Below are 15,562 nucleotides of genomic sequence, written 5' to 3'. Positions count from 1 at the left end.
CACCAGATGGACATTTCTTCTCAGAAGCCTGGCACAGGCCCTCCCATGAGTCTGAGAACCGAGACCCCTCCTATCATTGGAATGGGTCCCTTTTTTCAAGATGGGGATCACCAGCCCAGTTTCCAGTCCAGAGGTGCCATCTCCGACCTCCACGCCATGTTGAAGAAGCGTGCCAGTCATGGAAACCCAACGACACCGAGAGCCTTCAGGGACCCAAGGAGAGTGTCAGTGACCTCCACTCCAGTCCCCTGCCTCGGCTGCCTCCATGGAAGACAAACTGGTGGGATTTAGGAGGCCCTTCCACCTCCCGACTACACCCCCTGATACCATGAAGGGCAGAGGACACCCGCTCATCTTACCCACTGCCTCAAGGCGCTATATCACCGAGGGTCTGAGCTGAGCTCCAAATCCAAAGCAGACACACAAAGAGCACACCAGTGGACGTCACGTCAGCTTTATTTAGGTAGCAGGGTGTCGTTACAAAAGTCGTTCTGTCACCGAGAGCTGGGCGCAGTCACCAGTTCGTCCCTCCAGACTGGACACAGTCCATCACCTCACCATGGCTAGGGGCCATCCAGGACTTGACTGGGCATGGGGACTGCCTGAGGACACCCTTTTGTCATCAATCCCTACGTCAGTCGTGGACGCCGCGGCTTGTCCACATGGGTCATTCTGGCTGACCTCACATTTCTATGAAGTGGCCAGATGCTTCTGGACAGCTCGGTCCGTGAAGACGTGATGGGTGGCACTGAGGTAGCGGTGGGCTCCAGCTGGTCTGAAAGGACGTGTGTGATGACTGCTGCACAAGCACTCTCAGTGCTCTTGAGAACTCGGGGCTGATATTTGGTGTGGCATGTGCCAGCCTGAGCATGTGACCTTCTATGGGCATACCCCCCTCTGGCCCAGTCAGTCCACTGTCTTTTTGTCAGGTGGGGCGTGGAGAAGAAGATGACTCGCGGTGGCACCATAACGGTACAAATCAGTCTTACACAGGATTGGGCACGGAGGTGCAGTCGGAGGGCCCGAGTGAAGCCCCACTAGCGGCGGGTGTGATAGCAGTTGGGGTGGACGACGCGCTGCTTCTTCTTCTGCTTGCTGGGCATGTTCATGTAGTCGTTCTGCATCTGTTTGCTCCTGGTCAGCTTCACCTACAAGTGGAAGGAAGAAAAAGAGTAGAGTTGTGTCAGGGTGCCACCCGAGCTGTCATACCCACGCCCACCAGGCCCAGACGGACGGAATACTCACATAACTCACAAACAAAGCGATGGACGTGATGAGGCTGTAGAGGGCGAGGAAGGCCAGCAGAATCCAAAGTGCCAACTGTAATGGTCCGTCGCTCCTCACATCTGGGCATTGGGTGCAAATCTTCTCTTCCGCTTTGTCTGAAACACACAGCAGACATGAATGAGTCTCCTGGCCTGGCCTGGGCATCAAAGATGGAGGCCCACCCTGACTTGATGAATGACCCCCCCTGCCAAGCCCAGGTCATCAGGAGCGGGCAGATCTGCTTCTCAGACTGCCATACTCAGAAGGGAAGGAGGTGAGGGGACAGGGGGACGGGGGTTCACGTGGACATTATGAGGACCACCCAATGGGGCCGCTTGGATTATATTGGCATGTTGCTCATTTATGGTGGACTCACAAAGTCTTCAGAACCCTTCACTTTGTGGATTTCATCGGAAACAGAGAAAGTTGACAAAGTGACAACATGTGACCAGAAGGGTTGGCAAAGTCATTCAGAATCAAAAAACTGGAAATTGTCCTTGCTGGACGTATTCAGAGCCTATACTGTGGGGGCTCAGGGATCTCCTGTCTGCCTGAATTCTCCTTGAGATGATTCCAGAACTTGACATCATTCAGAGAGGCCCACCTGGGCCCACATGCAGAAGGTCCTACAGTTCAGAAACACCAAGCCATGAAGTCCAAGGGGCTCTCCGTGGCGAGGACACATCAGGACAAGATGATCAGAACATTTAAAGGAGCCCAGTGGGATGGAAGACATTTGGAGCCACCAGGACTCTTCCATGAGTTGACCATCTGAGCAGACTGTGTCACTCCCTTGGTCAGGGATGGGAGCTTTGGAAGCCCCCTGCTTAGACCGTGAAGGAGGAAGGACCACCTCAGCAGCACTCAGGTGTTTATGGTGGAGTCACAAGGTGAGTAAGAGGCCCAGTGAAGACCACGCGCTGTGTATGGTGGAGACAGGAAGGTCGGTCAGAACTGTGGGAAGGACGAATGCAGCCACATACAGAGTGGACCTTGACGAGGTGACGCCACTTCACAATTAGGTGACAGTTCAATTACCTGAAGCACAGAGCCAAAGACAACACTGGAGTGGCTTTGGGACAAGAGTGTCCTCGAGTGGCCCGGCCAAAGCCCAGACCTAAGTCCCCTGTGTGGAGAGACCTGAAGATGGCCGCTCACTGACGGAGCTCAAGAGGGTCAGAATGGGATCAGCTGGCCAAACCCAGGAGTGCAGAGCCAGTAGAGACTCGCCAAGAAGACTCGGTTCTGCCAGAGGGGCTTCCACAAAGCACCGGATTGAGAGTCTGAGGGCTTCTGGGGTCTCAGGGTTTGATTTTTGAACACATTTGCAAACCTTTCTGGTCCTCACTTTGTCACGATGGGCTACTGAGGTCAGGCTGATGGGCACCAATGGCCAATTCCTCCATTTCAGTGGAAAAGTGGGACTCTGCTGTGACGGTTTGTGTTTCTCCCTGTGATCGTCCCCTGCTCTCGTCTTTGGTTCACGCACACCGCCACTTCTTTTCAGCTCTCGCTTTTGCAGTGTCCTTGTTTGTCACTCACTTCCTCGTTCAGCTGCTCTCTCCACAGGTGCAATGTCAGCGTTTGCAGTGCATTCAGGTTGGCCTGACTGGTGGCAGACTGGCAAAGTGACAAAACCAAACAACAAAAACATTTGGTTTCCTGTATGGAACAAAGCGGCGCAGACGAGCAAGAAAACAGAACACACCAGAACTGGGAAGATGAAAATGTCAAGTGTGACCAGAGAGGAGGCTTTTTAAACGTCACGGTAAAGGGGACGACGGTGACCAGCAGAGCCGAGCCCAGCCGAGCCGAGTCACCTCTCAGACCCTTTAAAAAAGAAACAAAAGTCGGCCGTGACACTCAGACTGTCCCACCCGACTTCAGGGAGTGACAGATGCCACTGCCTCACGGTCCCCTCCTGTCTGCTATGGCTGACCCATCGTGACATGCCTGGCACTTTAGGCCTTGAAGTTGTGGCCGTGACGCTTTACTCTCTTTGGCCTTGGGCTCCAGGTGAAGCTGCCACATTCAGGTGGGGACGAGACAAGAGTGACACAACTGGGGGACGTCTAGCACAGGACGGCCCAGTGGCAGAGGTGACGTCACCCTTTAATATTTGGAGACTCCACAGTTCAAGCACTGGGCGCTGCCAGTAGCAGAGGATGCCATCTTCATCTCGTAACTAAGGATGGAGCTTTGCCTTTGTTCTCTCATCGCTGGAAGTCAAAGACGAACCTTACAGGCAACGGGACGTCCATCAAGGAGCAGCTGAAGTCTGCAGGACTCGGGTCACCTCTGCTGGCTTCGCCCGATGGGCTTCTAGGGTTCTGGTGGTCCTGCATGTGCTGACTGGCATGTGACACGTGACGAGCCTCTCCGGGACAGACGTCGCTTTTTGGTTTTAGTAAAATCCCAAAGAACAAAAGGAGGCACAAAAGACAAAGGGGCCCAGCCAATGAAGAAGCTCAGTGGGAGGATGGGGGTCCTGACTTTCAGATGAGGTCAGCCTCGGAGACCTTTGGGACAGTGTGTGTGTGTGTGTGACCAGTGACAGGTCCATAAGGACGTCTGCCAGTGACACACCAGGTGACCCTGAAGGGATCAGCACTGAGTGCCACTTGTCAGTGTCCTGACTCGTGGGGGTCCCACCTGAACTGGACTTAGGGAGGTCCTGCCATGGTCACTATGGCCACTCCACAGAGAAGAGTGGGGGTCCTCACTTATGGTCCTGGGGGGGGCCGCAGCCACTGCATGCTTCCTAACCTGAGGACATACAACACGTGACGGATGGCATGTAACTGCAGGACCCGGCATGTTGGTGTGTCTAGCTCAGGGGTCCTCACCCGTGGACCTGGGGGGGCCGTACTGGCTGCAGGTTTTCACTTTTGGGTTTCACTTATTGCGATTCAGGACCCCTGACTTGCCGATTTTAGGTTAGAGTTGAACTGTTTTGTGTCTTCTTCAGCTGCCATCACTCAGCAGGGCGGTGCCACCAGCTCTTTGGCTAAGGTGCCCCCATTTACAACAGAATCTCACTTAATAGAAGTAAACGAGGGAGCAAAAGGGAGGGTCTTGAAGTGTCGATCTGCGGTGGTCCCCCAAACACCTGGATGATGTCTTCAGAGCGGGGAAGTCGGCACTTCAATTAAAATGAAGGCACCAGCAAGCCCTGGAGGAGTTCAGTACCGAGTGTCCCTATTAGCTTTAGACAATGAGTTAGGAGCGAAAAGCTGCAGCCACTGCGGACCACCAGAACCACGAGTGAGGACCCCTGCTTTCAGCAAAGCACGAATATTCAAAGGATGAAAACAGAAAGTCCAAGAACTCCTCAAAGTCCGACGAGCAATGCTTCCCAACTCCTGAGCCTTCTCCGCCACTTTCAGTTGGCTCTCAGGAGTGGTGAGGTCAGGGTGGCCCCGCCTCCTGTGGCTCCACCCACAAAGAATGAGGCACAGACAGTGCGTAATTATAAGACCAGCAGGCGTATGGCGAAGACACGAACAACAATAACGCAAAAGCAACGACGCAGCATGAGACGCACGTCACGTCACGTCACGCTAACGAGGGCTCCATATTTGTACCTGCGGAGCCCTCTGGAGGACAAAGCAGTGCGTCCCTCCGTCCCCTTCTCTTAAAGGGGGCACCTGAGCCCAGCCCCTTTTCGTGGATTTGCACAGCTTTGGCCTTTTACGACGTGACGTGTGCAGATTTGCATAAACCCGCCGATCCCAATCTAGCGGCTCTCCCGTTAACATCCTGAAGGTCCAGAAGTCTGTTGAGGCTCGCTGGCTCATCACCACGTCTCCTGGTTTCCACGTCCGTGTCCTCCACCAGGGTCCCAAGAATTAAAACACAGACACAAGCGGTGGGCTCAGCCTTGGGGATCGAGGGGCAAGGGCAGACGCTCAGGAGGAGCTCAAAGTCGAGCCGCTGCTCCTCACCAGCTAAAGGAACTGGCAGAGGTGGGTTAGGAGGGTGCCACCCCCAGGCGCCTCACTGCGGAGATGTTATGGTTATGGCCAACCAGGAGGAGACCCCTGAAGAGATCAGATTGAGTAGTGGAGGTAAAATGACACCTTAGGTGATGCCACTTGGTGTCATTTGTTGCTCGTGTGGTCCTGTCTGGTGCTCTTGAGGGTGACGAGTTCATTTCTGACATTCGGCTGCTACCATGTTGGTGGGACGCTGCCGCCGTAGTTAAGGGTGGAGTCACGGGGGTCCTCCTCAGACTCAGTTCCCACTCTGCCCTTCACGTTTTGGTCTTCTGCTGTCAGACTCCCACCTCCCTTGGTGCTCCTCGCTTCTCATTGGCTTTGTGATTTCGTGCTCTCCTTCTCATGCCAGTCACCCGCCTGCTCCGCCCCATCTTGAATTGCACAAATGTGAAGATCAGCAGATTCCACTGGCGCCCCTTTGGATTTGGCCCACCAGCTCTCACTTCCTTTGTGACTGTGGTTTGAAATGAAGGCCTTCTGAATGAGCTGCTTCTGAGCAGAGGAGGAAACCATCAAACCACCGATGAGACCACCTGGTGACACCCCGGCCACATTCACCTCTATAGTGCCTTTCACTGCTCCACTCCTGGCTCTATAAACCTCTGATTCCTCAAGAAGCCCACAGAGTGACTGGAGGTCCAGGGGCACCCTGGCAATCGTTGGCGTCAATGTGCTGCCAAGTCTCCTCCCCTTTCGCCCCTCACCCTTCATCACTCAAACGCTGGCTCTACTTGGCTTTCTCCTGCTGGGTCTGAATGTGCTACACCGGCCCACCAGGGACCACCTTTCCAAGTATGTCTGTTCTTGGACAGGTGAGAGAAGACCCCAGACATACTGGGAGGATGAATCATCTCGACTGGCATGGTGAGAATGAAGAGGCTGGAAGACGTGGCAGAGATTGGCACGTGGGCACCACTATGTGGTCATTGGGCATGGTGGAAAGTGCATTGAGGTGTGAAGGGTGAAGTGCAAGAGAAGAGCGCAAGTCAACAAGGATGTGATTATCAAAGCACCGCGGAGGAAGAAGAAGAAGATGAAGAAGAAGAGCAGCGTGAATCATGAAGCTCACGACCACAAAAGAGCAACAAACGTGAGAACGGAAACAAAGCAGCAAGCTGGAGGAGAACAAAACTCATCCATAAGCAGCTCTTGGTGGTCAAACAACGGGCAGAGCAGAGGGCTAGCCCACCGGGGGGCGCCAGTCCATGGCAGGACTGAATCAGTGCCACCTGAGGTCACCCCAACCTGTGCCCCAGGAATTCAAATGAGTCACCATGAGGGAGTCACCATCATCCCCGAGTGCCCTGACTCACGTGGTCTGTTTTTCTGGGGGTCACTGCTGGCTTGACACCTTATGGCACATTGTTTGTTTGTGTAAGAATGGAAATCATGCCGTCTCTGGAATGTGTAAGCCCACCAGTACAGACAAAGAGAGAGGAGACCCCAGCACTGGCATCATGAGTGGCAGAGATTCAGTCTGGAGATGACAGAGTGCGCCAAGATGTGGTCCTGGAATGCCACACGGCTACAACTATGTGCCCCTGATGGACTCTCTGGCCTGCCTTATTACGTGCCTTGTTTTTGGTGGCTTGTTGCAAGTCAGTGCCAGGCTTTCCACATCACAGTGCCAAGGCCAGGTAGACAATGTGATGGTGAGGACACCATTGTACCATTTGATTCAAGAGCAGGAGATGAAACTCCAGGACTGGCACCACTGTAGGGTACAGGGCAGGGCAGGCCATTTGAATGAAATATGGATGGTACCAACGTTGATGCCACTGCCACCTCGCAGCTCCAGGAGACCCACGTTTTCTCGTTTTTCATCTTACTGACGTTCAGGTTGACCTGTGACTGTAAACGGACCCCCCATGTGTGTGTGTGTGTGTGTTGGTGGGTCCTCACACCCAGTGATGCCAGGATGGCTGTGGGAGGAGCTCCATGGCCTTTACCCAGCAGGCTATTGTGGTTTGGATGAAGATGTCATGTGTCGTATTCTAACCCGCTTATTCCAGATTGGGGTCACAGGGGATGGGGGGCAGGGAGGGGGTGCTGGAGCCAATCCCAGCTAGCACCAGGTCAAGGCAGGAACAAACCCCGGACATGATGCCAGTCTATTGCAGGGCAAACACACACATAGACCAACTTAAAGTCGCCAACTTGCCTGACCTGCGTCTCTTTGGACTGCGGGCACAGGGAGAACATGCAAACTCCACACTGGCAGGACGTCAGGACGTGAACCCTGGTGTCTTTACTGCGAGGTACCAGCGCCACCTCTGTGCCACCAGATTGGATGAAAATGGATGGATGGCATTAAAAAAATCATGCCAACAAAGGCACAAGCAGTGCGGGTGACTAGCAGCCCCTAAGAGTTCAATGGCCGCTTCTGCCCATCCACTTAGCCCAGTCCAGGATAAGCGAATAGTGGTGGGGCAGAGCAGGGAGCATTTGTAGAAGAAGCACCAGCTCCCCAGATGGCACCCTCAGTCTCGTGTTCAGGATGTGGGCAGAGCAGGCTTGGCACAGATGGGCACTGGGCCGGGATTTGAACCCAGGACTCTGGAGCTCCAGAACGCTCGCCAACATCATCTCCAAAGCGTTCAGAGTCTGTTTGCAGGGACGGGCGCTACACACCATGTCATGTGCACGTCATTTTAATAAAACACACAGCAACGACTGAATGACATCCACGATAGGAGACAAACCCAAATCTGGACTGGAAATTTAAACTGCCAGCTGGCACTCAGGACCACCGCACTGTTCAGCCTGAAGTGCCGTCAACTAAAACACCACATGGACCCTGAGGGTCAACTCAGACAGACTCCACCGAACACCCTCGTAACCCGCGTATCCAGGACAGGGTCATGGGGCAGCTGGCGCCCATCCCAGCATCACAGGGCACAAGGCAGCGATGACCCCTGGACAGATGCCAGCCCTTCACAGGATCAAACCGCCCAAAATGACTGCTGTGGATGGGTTTACTGATTTGAGCCTGGCATCTTAAACGCAGACTGGCAGACGTATTTTTGGAATTTATTTACCAGGGGAGCAGAAGGGACATCAGCCTGGGAAAGAAACAGCTGATGTGATGTAAAGGTGACAGTGGCTTTAAGATTTGGCAGAGTGGTGGCACTGCTGTCTCACAACGAGGTGGTCGAGGATCACATGCCAGGCATTCCCTGCGTGGAGTCTGCATGTTCTCCCCGTGTCCTCCCACAGTGCAAAGACACGCAGCTGGCCCTGTGTGTGTGTGTGTGTGTGTGTTTACCCTGCGATGGACTGGCACCTCGCTCCTGCCTTGTGCCCTGACTTTGCCTGGAGAGGCTCAGGATGAATTGGATTTGGATGTCATTATTGTTCTTGTTCAGCCTGACGGGGGACAAGAAGAACATCCTGACAACATGACTGCATGCCCACTAAGACTGGCAGAAGGAATAGAAAGCCACCTTGTGCCCAGACCTGAAGGGGCTCGTCTTCCCTATCATGTCCTTCAGTGACTCTTCTTATTGGTGCCAGTGCTTGGATTGTTTTTTCTATTCATGTCACTTTCTTATCTTTGGATTGCTTGGTGGGGTTCAGGATCAGCATTACACAGGGCGCCACAGGGGCCAGTGCAGTGAGTGGGCATCTGCTGTGGTGAGTGGCACAGGCCTAAAGACATCTGTGTGTGCCGAGCTGGTGAGCCTCTGAGCTTGAAGTGGCAGTACGTGTGGGGCGCTATAAAGCAGCTCCATTGAAGGGCAGGTAAACTCCCCCAGAAGTCGTGGCACAGAAGCTGGGGTGGGCATCACTCGACCCCTTTTTAATGTGACACTTGAGAGTGAAACAAAGTGAAGGTGCGCTGGTGTCACTTTGTGGGGGCACACAGTACCTGGCAATGCCCAGTCTCATCCATTCACTCCTGCCTCTCACTTTTGTCACCCGCTGTCCCCACTTTTGGATTCGGCTGAGCCACCGGCGGTCGGGTGCGTCACAAAGGCAGGTGAGCCGAGCGACATGAGGCCCCATGGCAAAGCGCACCAGCCTGTGACATGGGGAGCGGTGGCACTGACATTCCCGGAAGTGTGCAGGGGTGTGTGTGTGTGTGTGTGTGTGGAACACGTGTACATGCCAGCCGTTACTAGGCGGTGGCATATGAAGGGCATGTCAACACAACAGACAAAGCCGTGGTGGCACTGAAGTGGCCTGCTTGTGACTTGTCATCGTTGCGACACAACATGCAGAGTGTGTGTCACTCTGTGTGGAAGGAGTGAGCGTGTGTCACAGTGTGTGTGTGTGTGTTTTTATGTACGAGTTGGAGAGTGAAAGTGGAAGTGCAAAGCGCTCGTGTGTAGGAGACGGACGCCTGAGTGTGAAATGCGTCAACCTTTGCCTATCTGACCTTATTAAAGTGCCACAGAGTGTGCCCCGCGTCCTGATGGGCACAGAGATGTGTCAGTCCGTGTCCGTGTGTGTTTACGTGGCACCCACGCCTGAACGAGTGTCTTGGGTGCCCCACCAGCTCGGCGTGCACTTTGTTAGGAAACCAAAGGTAATGAAACAGCCACCTCCTCAGCTCTCCTCAGATGACCGAGCGTCACTGGCACAGCTCTCGCCTTCCTGCCCCATATGCCCGTCAGCCTCTGCCTTCTTCTCAAACCCAACCCCAAGCCAGCCTTCAGTGTATATAGCGCCTTTAACAACGAGCTCCACCACAATCGCCACTTTAGGTACGCCGCTGGACTGAGAGACCAAAGCACAGGGGGGACGACAAACAGCAGGGGGCGCCTGGCAAGAGCAGAGACGGCACAGGGCCAGGAGTGGTGGCCGGCGGGTACGTACCGATGACGCAGACCATGGTCTTCTGGCCCATTATCTTGAGGAATGGCGGCGGGTACAGAGTCAGCATGTCACAGCTGTACAGGTCACTGTCATTGGGCCGGAGGCTGGACAGGTGGAAGTTCACGCTGTGGTTGAACACCTCGATTCTGCAGGCCCCCGGCTCCGTCACGTTCACCTTGTTCTCAGGGATCAGCACCGAGCAGACCTCCTCCTTCTCCCCTCGGAGCAGCTGCACCTTCAGCTCTTTAGCAGTTGAGTTCTGATAGGAGCATGGCACAATGGCACTGCTGCCCACTGGCACCACCTTTCGCTGGAACTGGGAAGCCTCTGGAACAGAAGAGGAGCAGCCGAGTGTTATACTGGGCACAGGACCCCCACATTGTCACATTTACACAATGCTCACCTACTGCCACTGGGACCACTGAGTACCACACTGGAAATGATTTCAGACCATCGAGCAGACCCCACGCCTGCCTGCCCAGCTGTGAAACTTCAAACAATTAGCAGCCGTCTTGTGATGCCAAGGTGGCAGGTGACCACATACAGTGCCCGGCTCCGTTTGGGAGCACATGCCATCCATCCATCAATCCATTTCTTGGCAACCGGCCATGCAGACGGTGACAGGAGGAAGGCCTCGACCGCGGCTTTCCAGAAAGTTCTGGTGCAGGGGTGCAGGAGTTGGGGGGCCCCGCCGTTCAGGTCGGGTGGGCGAGGGGGAGCGGTGACTTACCTGTGCAGCAGATGGCTGCCATGACGAGGAGTGCAGGTAGGATCATGGCTGCGGCCAACGGCTCCCGTGCTGTCTCACGCTGTGCTGCGCCACTCCCAGTGACAGGCACGGCGCCCGCATCATCTTTATCTCGCACTCCATGTGACAGGAAGTGCTGAGGTCGGCGAGGGACGGGCTTGATTGCCGGCGCCGAAGCCAAAGCAGAAGGAATCCGCATGGACCTGCCGTGTGCCATCTGGACCACCGCCTGGCTAGACAGCAGCAGGGTGGTGGTCAGTGGTCAGGGGTGGGCAACTCATCATAGCTGAGTGGCCACCACCACAACAGAGTCCAGCCTGTCACCACTCAGCCATCCTCTGGTGTCCCCAATTCCTTTGTTTTGTCTTCTTTCTGTTCGAACCCCCATGGCACTTCTGCCCCAGTAACCTGTGCTGCCCGCTCTGCTGCTTGGCTCTCCTGTCTTAATGATCTTCATACCTTTAGCACTCCCACCCTCATTATGAAAGTGAAGTGACGCAGAGGATGCCACTCACCCGCCAGTGGGTGAAGAACTTTCACTTCCCAGGGGGGTGCCCAGCCATTACAGTTGTCTTCAGCAGATGACCATCCCAGAGAGACCACACTCCACCCCACGTCCTGGTGTGACAGAGCGCCGCTGCCAGTGGTTTGTGCAGCTGGCGCTCCGCCAGCGGTGGTCTGTGTCGAGATGAGATCTGCCAGTGATAACCTAACCACCACCTCCCACCACAGTGACACCACAGAGGAGAGGAAATGTGCGCCGCTGGCCGCTTCGGCGCGTTGGTCTGACTGGCGCTCGCAGCTTGAAGTGCTCCACGCTGCGGGCTCAGTGCTGCCACCAGTTACGACTGGGCTTACCGCTTGCCCTGGCACACTGTCCCCCAATTAGTCTCTCTGTGAGATCTGCAGTGAGCTCCGAGTGACAAACTCCCACCGGACCTCGGGTTTGTGTCGGGTACCATGTCAGCAACACCATGGGTTCACTGGGGGGCAAGGCTGGCACCAACCCCGGACTGGTCCGTCTCAAGCCAGCTCAGGGCTGCCAGGTGAAGTACAGAACTGTGAAAAAATATTTGCCCCTTTCTGGTATCCTCCATTTCTGATCCTCACAGCTTCAGACAAAACGTAAAATGACAGCAAGGAATAAAGTCACCCAAAATTACTCCGCCAAACCCCCTGACCCTCACCATGATGGTGACGCGTCACCAAAAGGTCCCTAGAAGAGCACAGAGAGGAGCAGAAGAGCAAGAACAAGAAACAGAGCCGCCATCTCCACATGGAACAGGACAGCCTGGCCCAATGAAGCCTAGGCCGCGGCTCCAGAAGAACATCCAGAGACTCCATGAATGTCATCTCCACAAGGCTTCTTGAAGAAGAGGAGACCTCGAGCAAAGACAATTCCAGAAGAGGGGAGGAAAAAAAGGCACAGAAACGTACCAATCAGGAAAGGGGGCAGCGCCATTCCTAGGACTTGAGCTTTTTGAAAGTGAAAGCGGCCTCCTTCCACGCTGGCATTTTACAAAAGTATTGGCATCCACTCTAAAAACGACTGAAAACACAACTGGCGTAGTCGTCAGGATACACTGGGCACGCATGCAGGCAGCATGGGCATCTTTAACTGGGTGCACAATCTTCTGATTCCAGTCGCGGGGGTCACAGTACCCGACTGGCCGATCTCACCATTGGGCTGCCGCACGATAGGAAGAAGAGGCTTCAGCCGGCTGTCTAGTCGTGTGAATGGCCGCACGAGGTGATCTTCACATGTCACCATTACATTTACTGAACTTCATTGTGCAGCCACCGCAGCGAGTGTCCATCGTACACGTTTAGTCTGAGCCCCCATGGCGAGGCATGCCAACCGGACTGAAGGAGCTCCTGCAATCTGAGCACATCTATGCCTGGCGACTCCAGCGTGCCCTGTGTGGAGTCGCTTGAAGGCCTACAGGTAAGGTCAGGTCAAGTTGGGGAGCCTGCACTGGTACAGCACGTTGGCACACCCACTACACGTCGAAACAACTCGGGATCCCGGTTGGCAACCCCCCTGGTCCAGTTTCACCCTCCAGAAATGACCCTCTATCTGCCGCAGCCAGGTGTTACGGGGGCGACCCCTTGGCCTGGTCCAGCCACTCGGGTCCCCTACAATGAGGGTCCTGTGAGCTGATCACCCTCAAGCAATGGCGCCACACGGTCGTAGTGTCGTAACTGTGCAGGTCATGTGCCTCATTCGGGACTCCATGAGCAGCACAAAGTCAAACCAGCGGGACCCCAGGACCCTCTGAAGAGACCCACAAGAAGGAGTCCAGTCTTCGTCTCAGGTCACTGGATGGCGTCCATGTCTCACACCAGAACTCTAAAGACTTGGACCTTCGTCCTTTTGCTGATATCGGGAGCGCCACAAACCCCTCTGTGACGTCATGACCCCCCAATCCATCTACTGACTTCATAGGAAGAGTCACCAGAGTCACATGACTGTCACTGCTGAGGTCAGTAAACCTCTCGATGACAAGGTGACACTCTCACAGCAGACAGACACACTGCTGATGGCCGTGCCCAAGAGGTCATTAAAGGTCTGATCTTTGGTTTTTATCAGGACCCTCACAAGCCCAGACACTCAGACCCCTCACTCAGTCTCTCGAGACCCCCGATCAGAGCCTCCATTGACTCCATGAAGATCACAGCCTCGTCAGCAAAGTCAAGATCTGTGAATCTCTCTTCACCAACTGATGCCCCCCAGCCGCTGGACCCCATGACCTTGCCCACCACCCAGGCCATGCCAGCATTGAACAGAGTAGGAGCAGAGCAGACCCCTGACGAGCCCCCAGAATCAACTGGGAACAACACCGAGGGGGGTCTGCCTCCACTCTGCCCAGCACTCACAGTACCAGTGGACAGGCCGGCCATGATACCCAGCCACCTCGAGGGGATCCCACGAACCCTCAGGACGTCCCACAGGGCAGCTCGATCAACCGAGTCGAACGCTTTATGAAAATCGACAAAGGCTGCAAAGAAACTCTGCTGATATTCACATTTGCACTCCATGAGAACCCTCAGCGCCAGGATGTGGTCGATGGTCGCCTTCTTAGGTGTAAAACCAGTCTGCTCCGGTCGCTGGTAGGTGAGCAGGTCATCACGATCCTGTTATCCTGCAGGTTAGCAATGCAACAAGCGCCATGCGTTCTTCTATGTCTGCATAAAGTCTTCTTCTGTGAAGGGTGACCAGTCAGGGACTGAGACGTTATAAAGAGTAGGATCCAATCAGGGATGAGCCTCACAATATCCACGAACCAATCAGAGTCTGAGGCCGTCTGCGTTTTCGCCCGTCCACACTGAAATGGCGTCTGGTTGTTTTAAAAGCTTTTGGATTTTAGTTGTTTGAAAACCGCCGTTGCAGTGAGGGCCGAAGACGAGAATGGAGACAAATGTCTTCAGCAGTGAGGACGGGGCCTACGGCTCTGCAACTTATCTGAAGGTTTGGAACTTCCCAGGCTGGCCTGCCAAAAGGACCTCAAGAGCACATCGAGAAGTAATTCATGTCCCAAGTCCCAGAGGAGGCCTGCGGGGTTCAGGGCTCCACGACCAGTGCGATTCATGGGAGAGCAGCAAGGTGGGAATCTCCAATGCCCGAGAGGAACATCAGTGCTCACATTTGCAAAGAATCGCCTGGACAATCCCAAAGTGGGAACTGTGATGCCCAGGGTGCCCACAGCTGGCATGACTGCCCATGAACACGGGACACTGATAGTCCTGAAACTGAGTTGGGCACATAAGAGTAGGAGCCGATGTGAAATGCCCAATAAAATGAATAGAAAAGTTCATAAACAACCCATAATGAACACCAGGGCTTTGTGAGGAAGCTAAAGGCCAATAAATAACAACATCAATAAAAAAGCAATGAAACCAAGAAAAAAGTGAGACCCCCGGTACCACCTTTAACGTCCTCTGTTTAGGGCTCTCCCTCCCATCTGACAGATACTGTATGCATTAGCGGGGCCGAGACCCCATTGAAAGTGATCCTCCGAGCCCCGACATCCCTCAACATCCACCGAGATGCGCCAAAGCCCCCCTAAGAGCCCCAGTCATGCCAGCTCTCCAACCCTGCAACGCCCCTGAAGCCCCCTGACCGCTTTATCACCTTCTCGTTCTCAGTGGCTCCCAGCCTCTCTTCTCCTTCATTCATTCCTCCTCAGTTTCCTTTCCTTTTCTCGTTTATTTTTTTTTCTCTCTCTTCATCTCGGACCACCTTTACACTCCTGAGGGTCCAGCGTGCTGACCACAATCCACGGAGCGCCGATGTGCAACAGCTGAGCTGATCGAACAGTCGCTGAACGCTGCGCAGTTTTTACTTTTATTTTAATAGCTGGACCTTCTCGAGTGCTGCTGTGTCTTTATGGAGACCCAAACTGCACCCGGGACTCCAGATGAGGCCTCACCAGAGTGTTAGAAAGGTGGAGCAGAGCCTCCTGGGACACGTCAAGGCGCTATATGACCTGACAGTGTGTGAGCCTTCTTAATGGCGATAGATCAACTACTAGTGAGTTCTATCCATTGTCGGCGATTAAATGCAACTTGACAGCAGGTGAAAGTTATCTTGTCTTTCAGTTCTCTTTTATTAAGAGTCGCGGAAAGCAGAGAAGTGCAGACGTGGCCACAGCCGGCTAATCTGCACCCCGATCTACAGATGGGGGGAGATTTTATACCCCTTTATCTCATGATTTATAAGACAGGAAACATC

General features: G+C 54.3%; 1 protein-coding gene across 1 annotated transcript; it reads right to left on the bottom strand.

Annotated features, from left to right (window-relative positions):
• Positions 1-438: 438 nt before the first annotated feature.
• Positions 439-10,917, bottom strand: LOC120531949 (T-cell-specific surface glycoprotein CD28-like). The gene is made up of 4 exons (XM_039757852.1): positions 10,813-10,917; positions 10,083-10,409; positions 1,246-1,382; positions 439-1,148 (listed from the first exon to the last, which is right to left on the bottom strand). The coding sequence occupies exons 1-4, from the start codon at positions 10,856-10,858 to the stop codon at positions 1,038-1,040; spliced, it is 621 nt and encodes a 206-aa protein (XP_039613786.1). The 5' UTR covers positions 10,859-10,917; the 3' UTR covers positions 439-1,037.
• Positions 10,918-15,562: the final 4,645 nt, after the last annotated feature.

The sequence above is a fragment of the Polypterus senegalus genome, chromosome 6 (genome assembly GCF_016835505.1).
Source record: "Polypterus senegalus isolate Bchr_013 chromosome 6, ASM1683550v1, whole genome shotgun sequence".
Taxonomy (NCBI): Eukaryota; Metazoa; Chordata; class Cladistia; order Polypteriformes; family Polypteridae; genus Polypterus; species Polypterus senegalus.
Note: the sequence above shows the minus strand (reverse complement) of the source record. Positions and strands in the feature narration are given on the sequence as shown.

Excerpts from the sequence above, each read along its gene's own strand:
- LOC120531949 (XM_039757852.1), bottom strand. The coding sequence starts at position 10,858 with ATGATCCTACCTGCACTCCTCGTCATGGCAGCCATCTGCTGCACAG. Across the intron at positions 10,410-10,812 it reads GGCAGCCATCTGCTGCACAG|AGGCTTCCCAGTTCCAGCGA; the intron begins GTAAGTCACCGC and ends CTTCTGTTCCAG. Across the intron at positions 1,149-1,245 it reads TCGCTTTGTTTGTGAGTTAT|GTGAAGCTGACCAGGAGCAA; the intron begins GTGAGTATTCCG and ends TTCCACTTGTAG.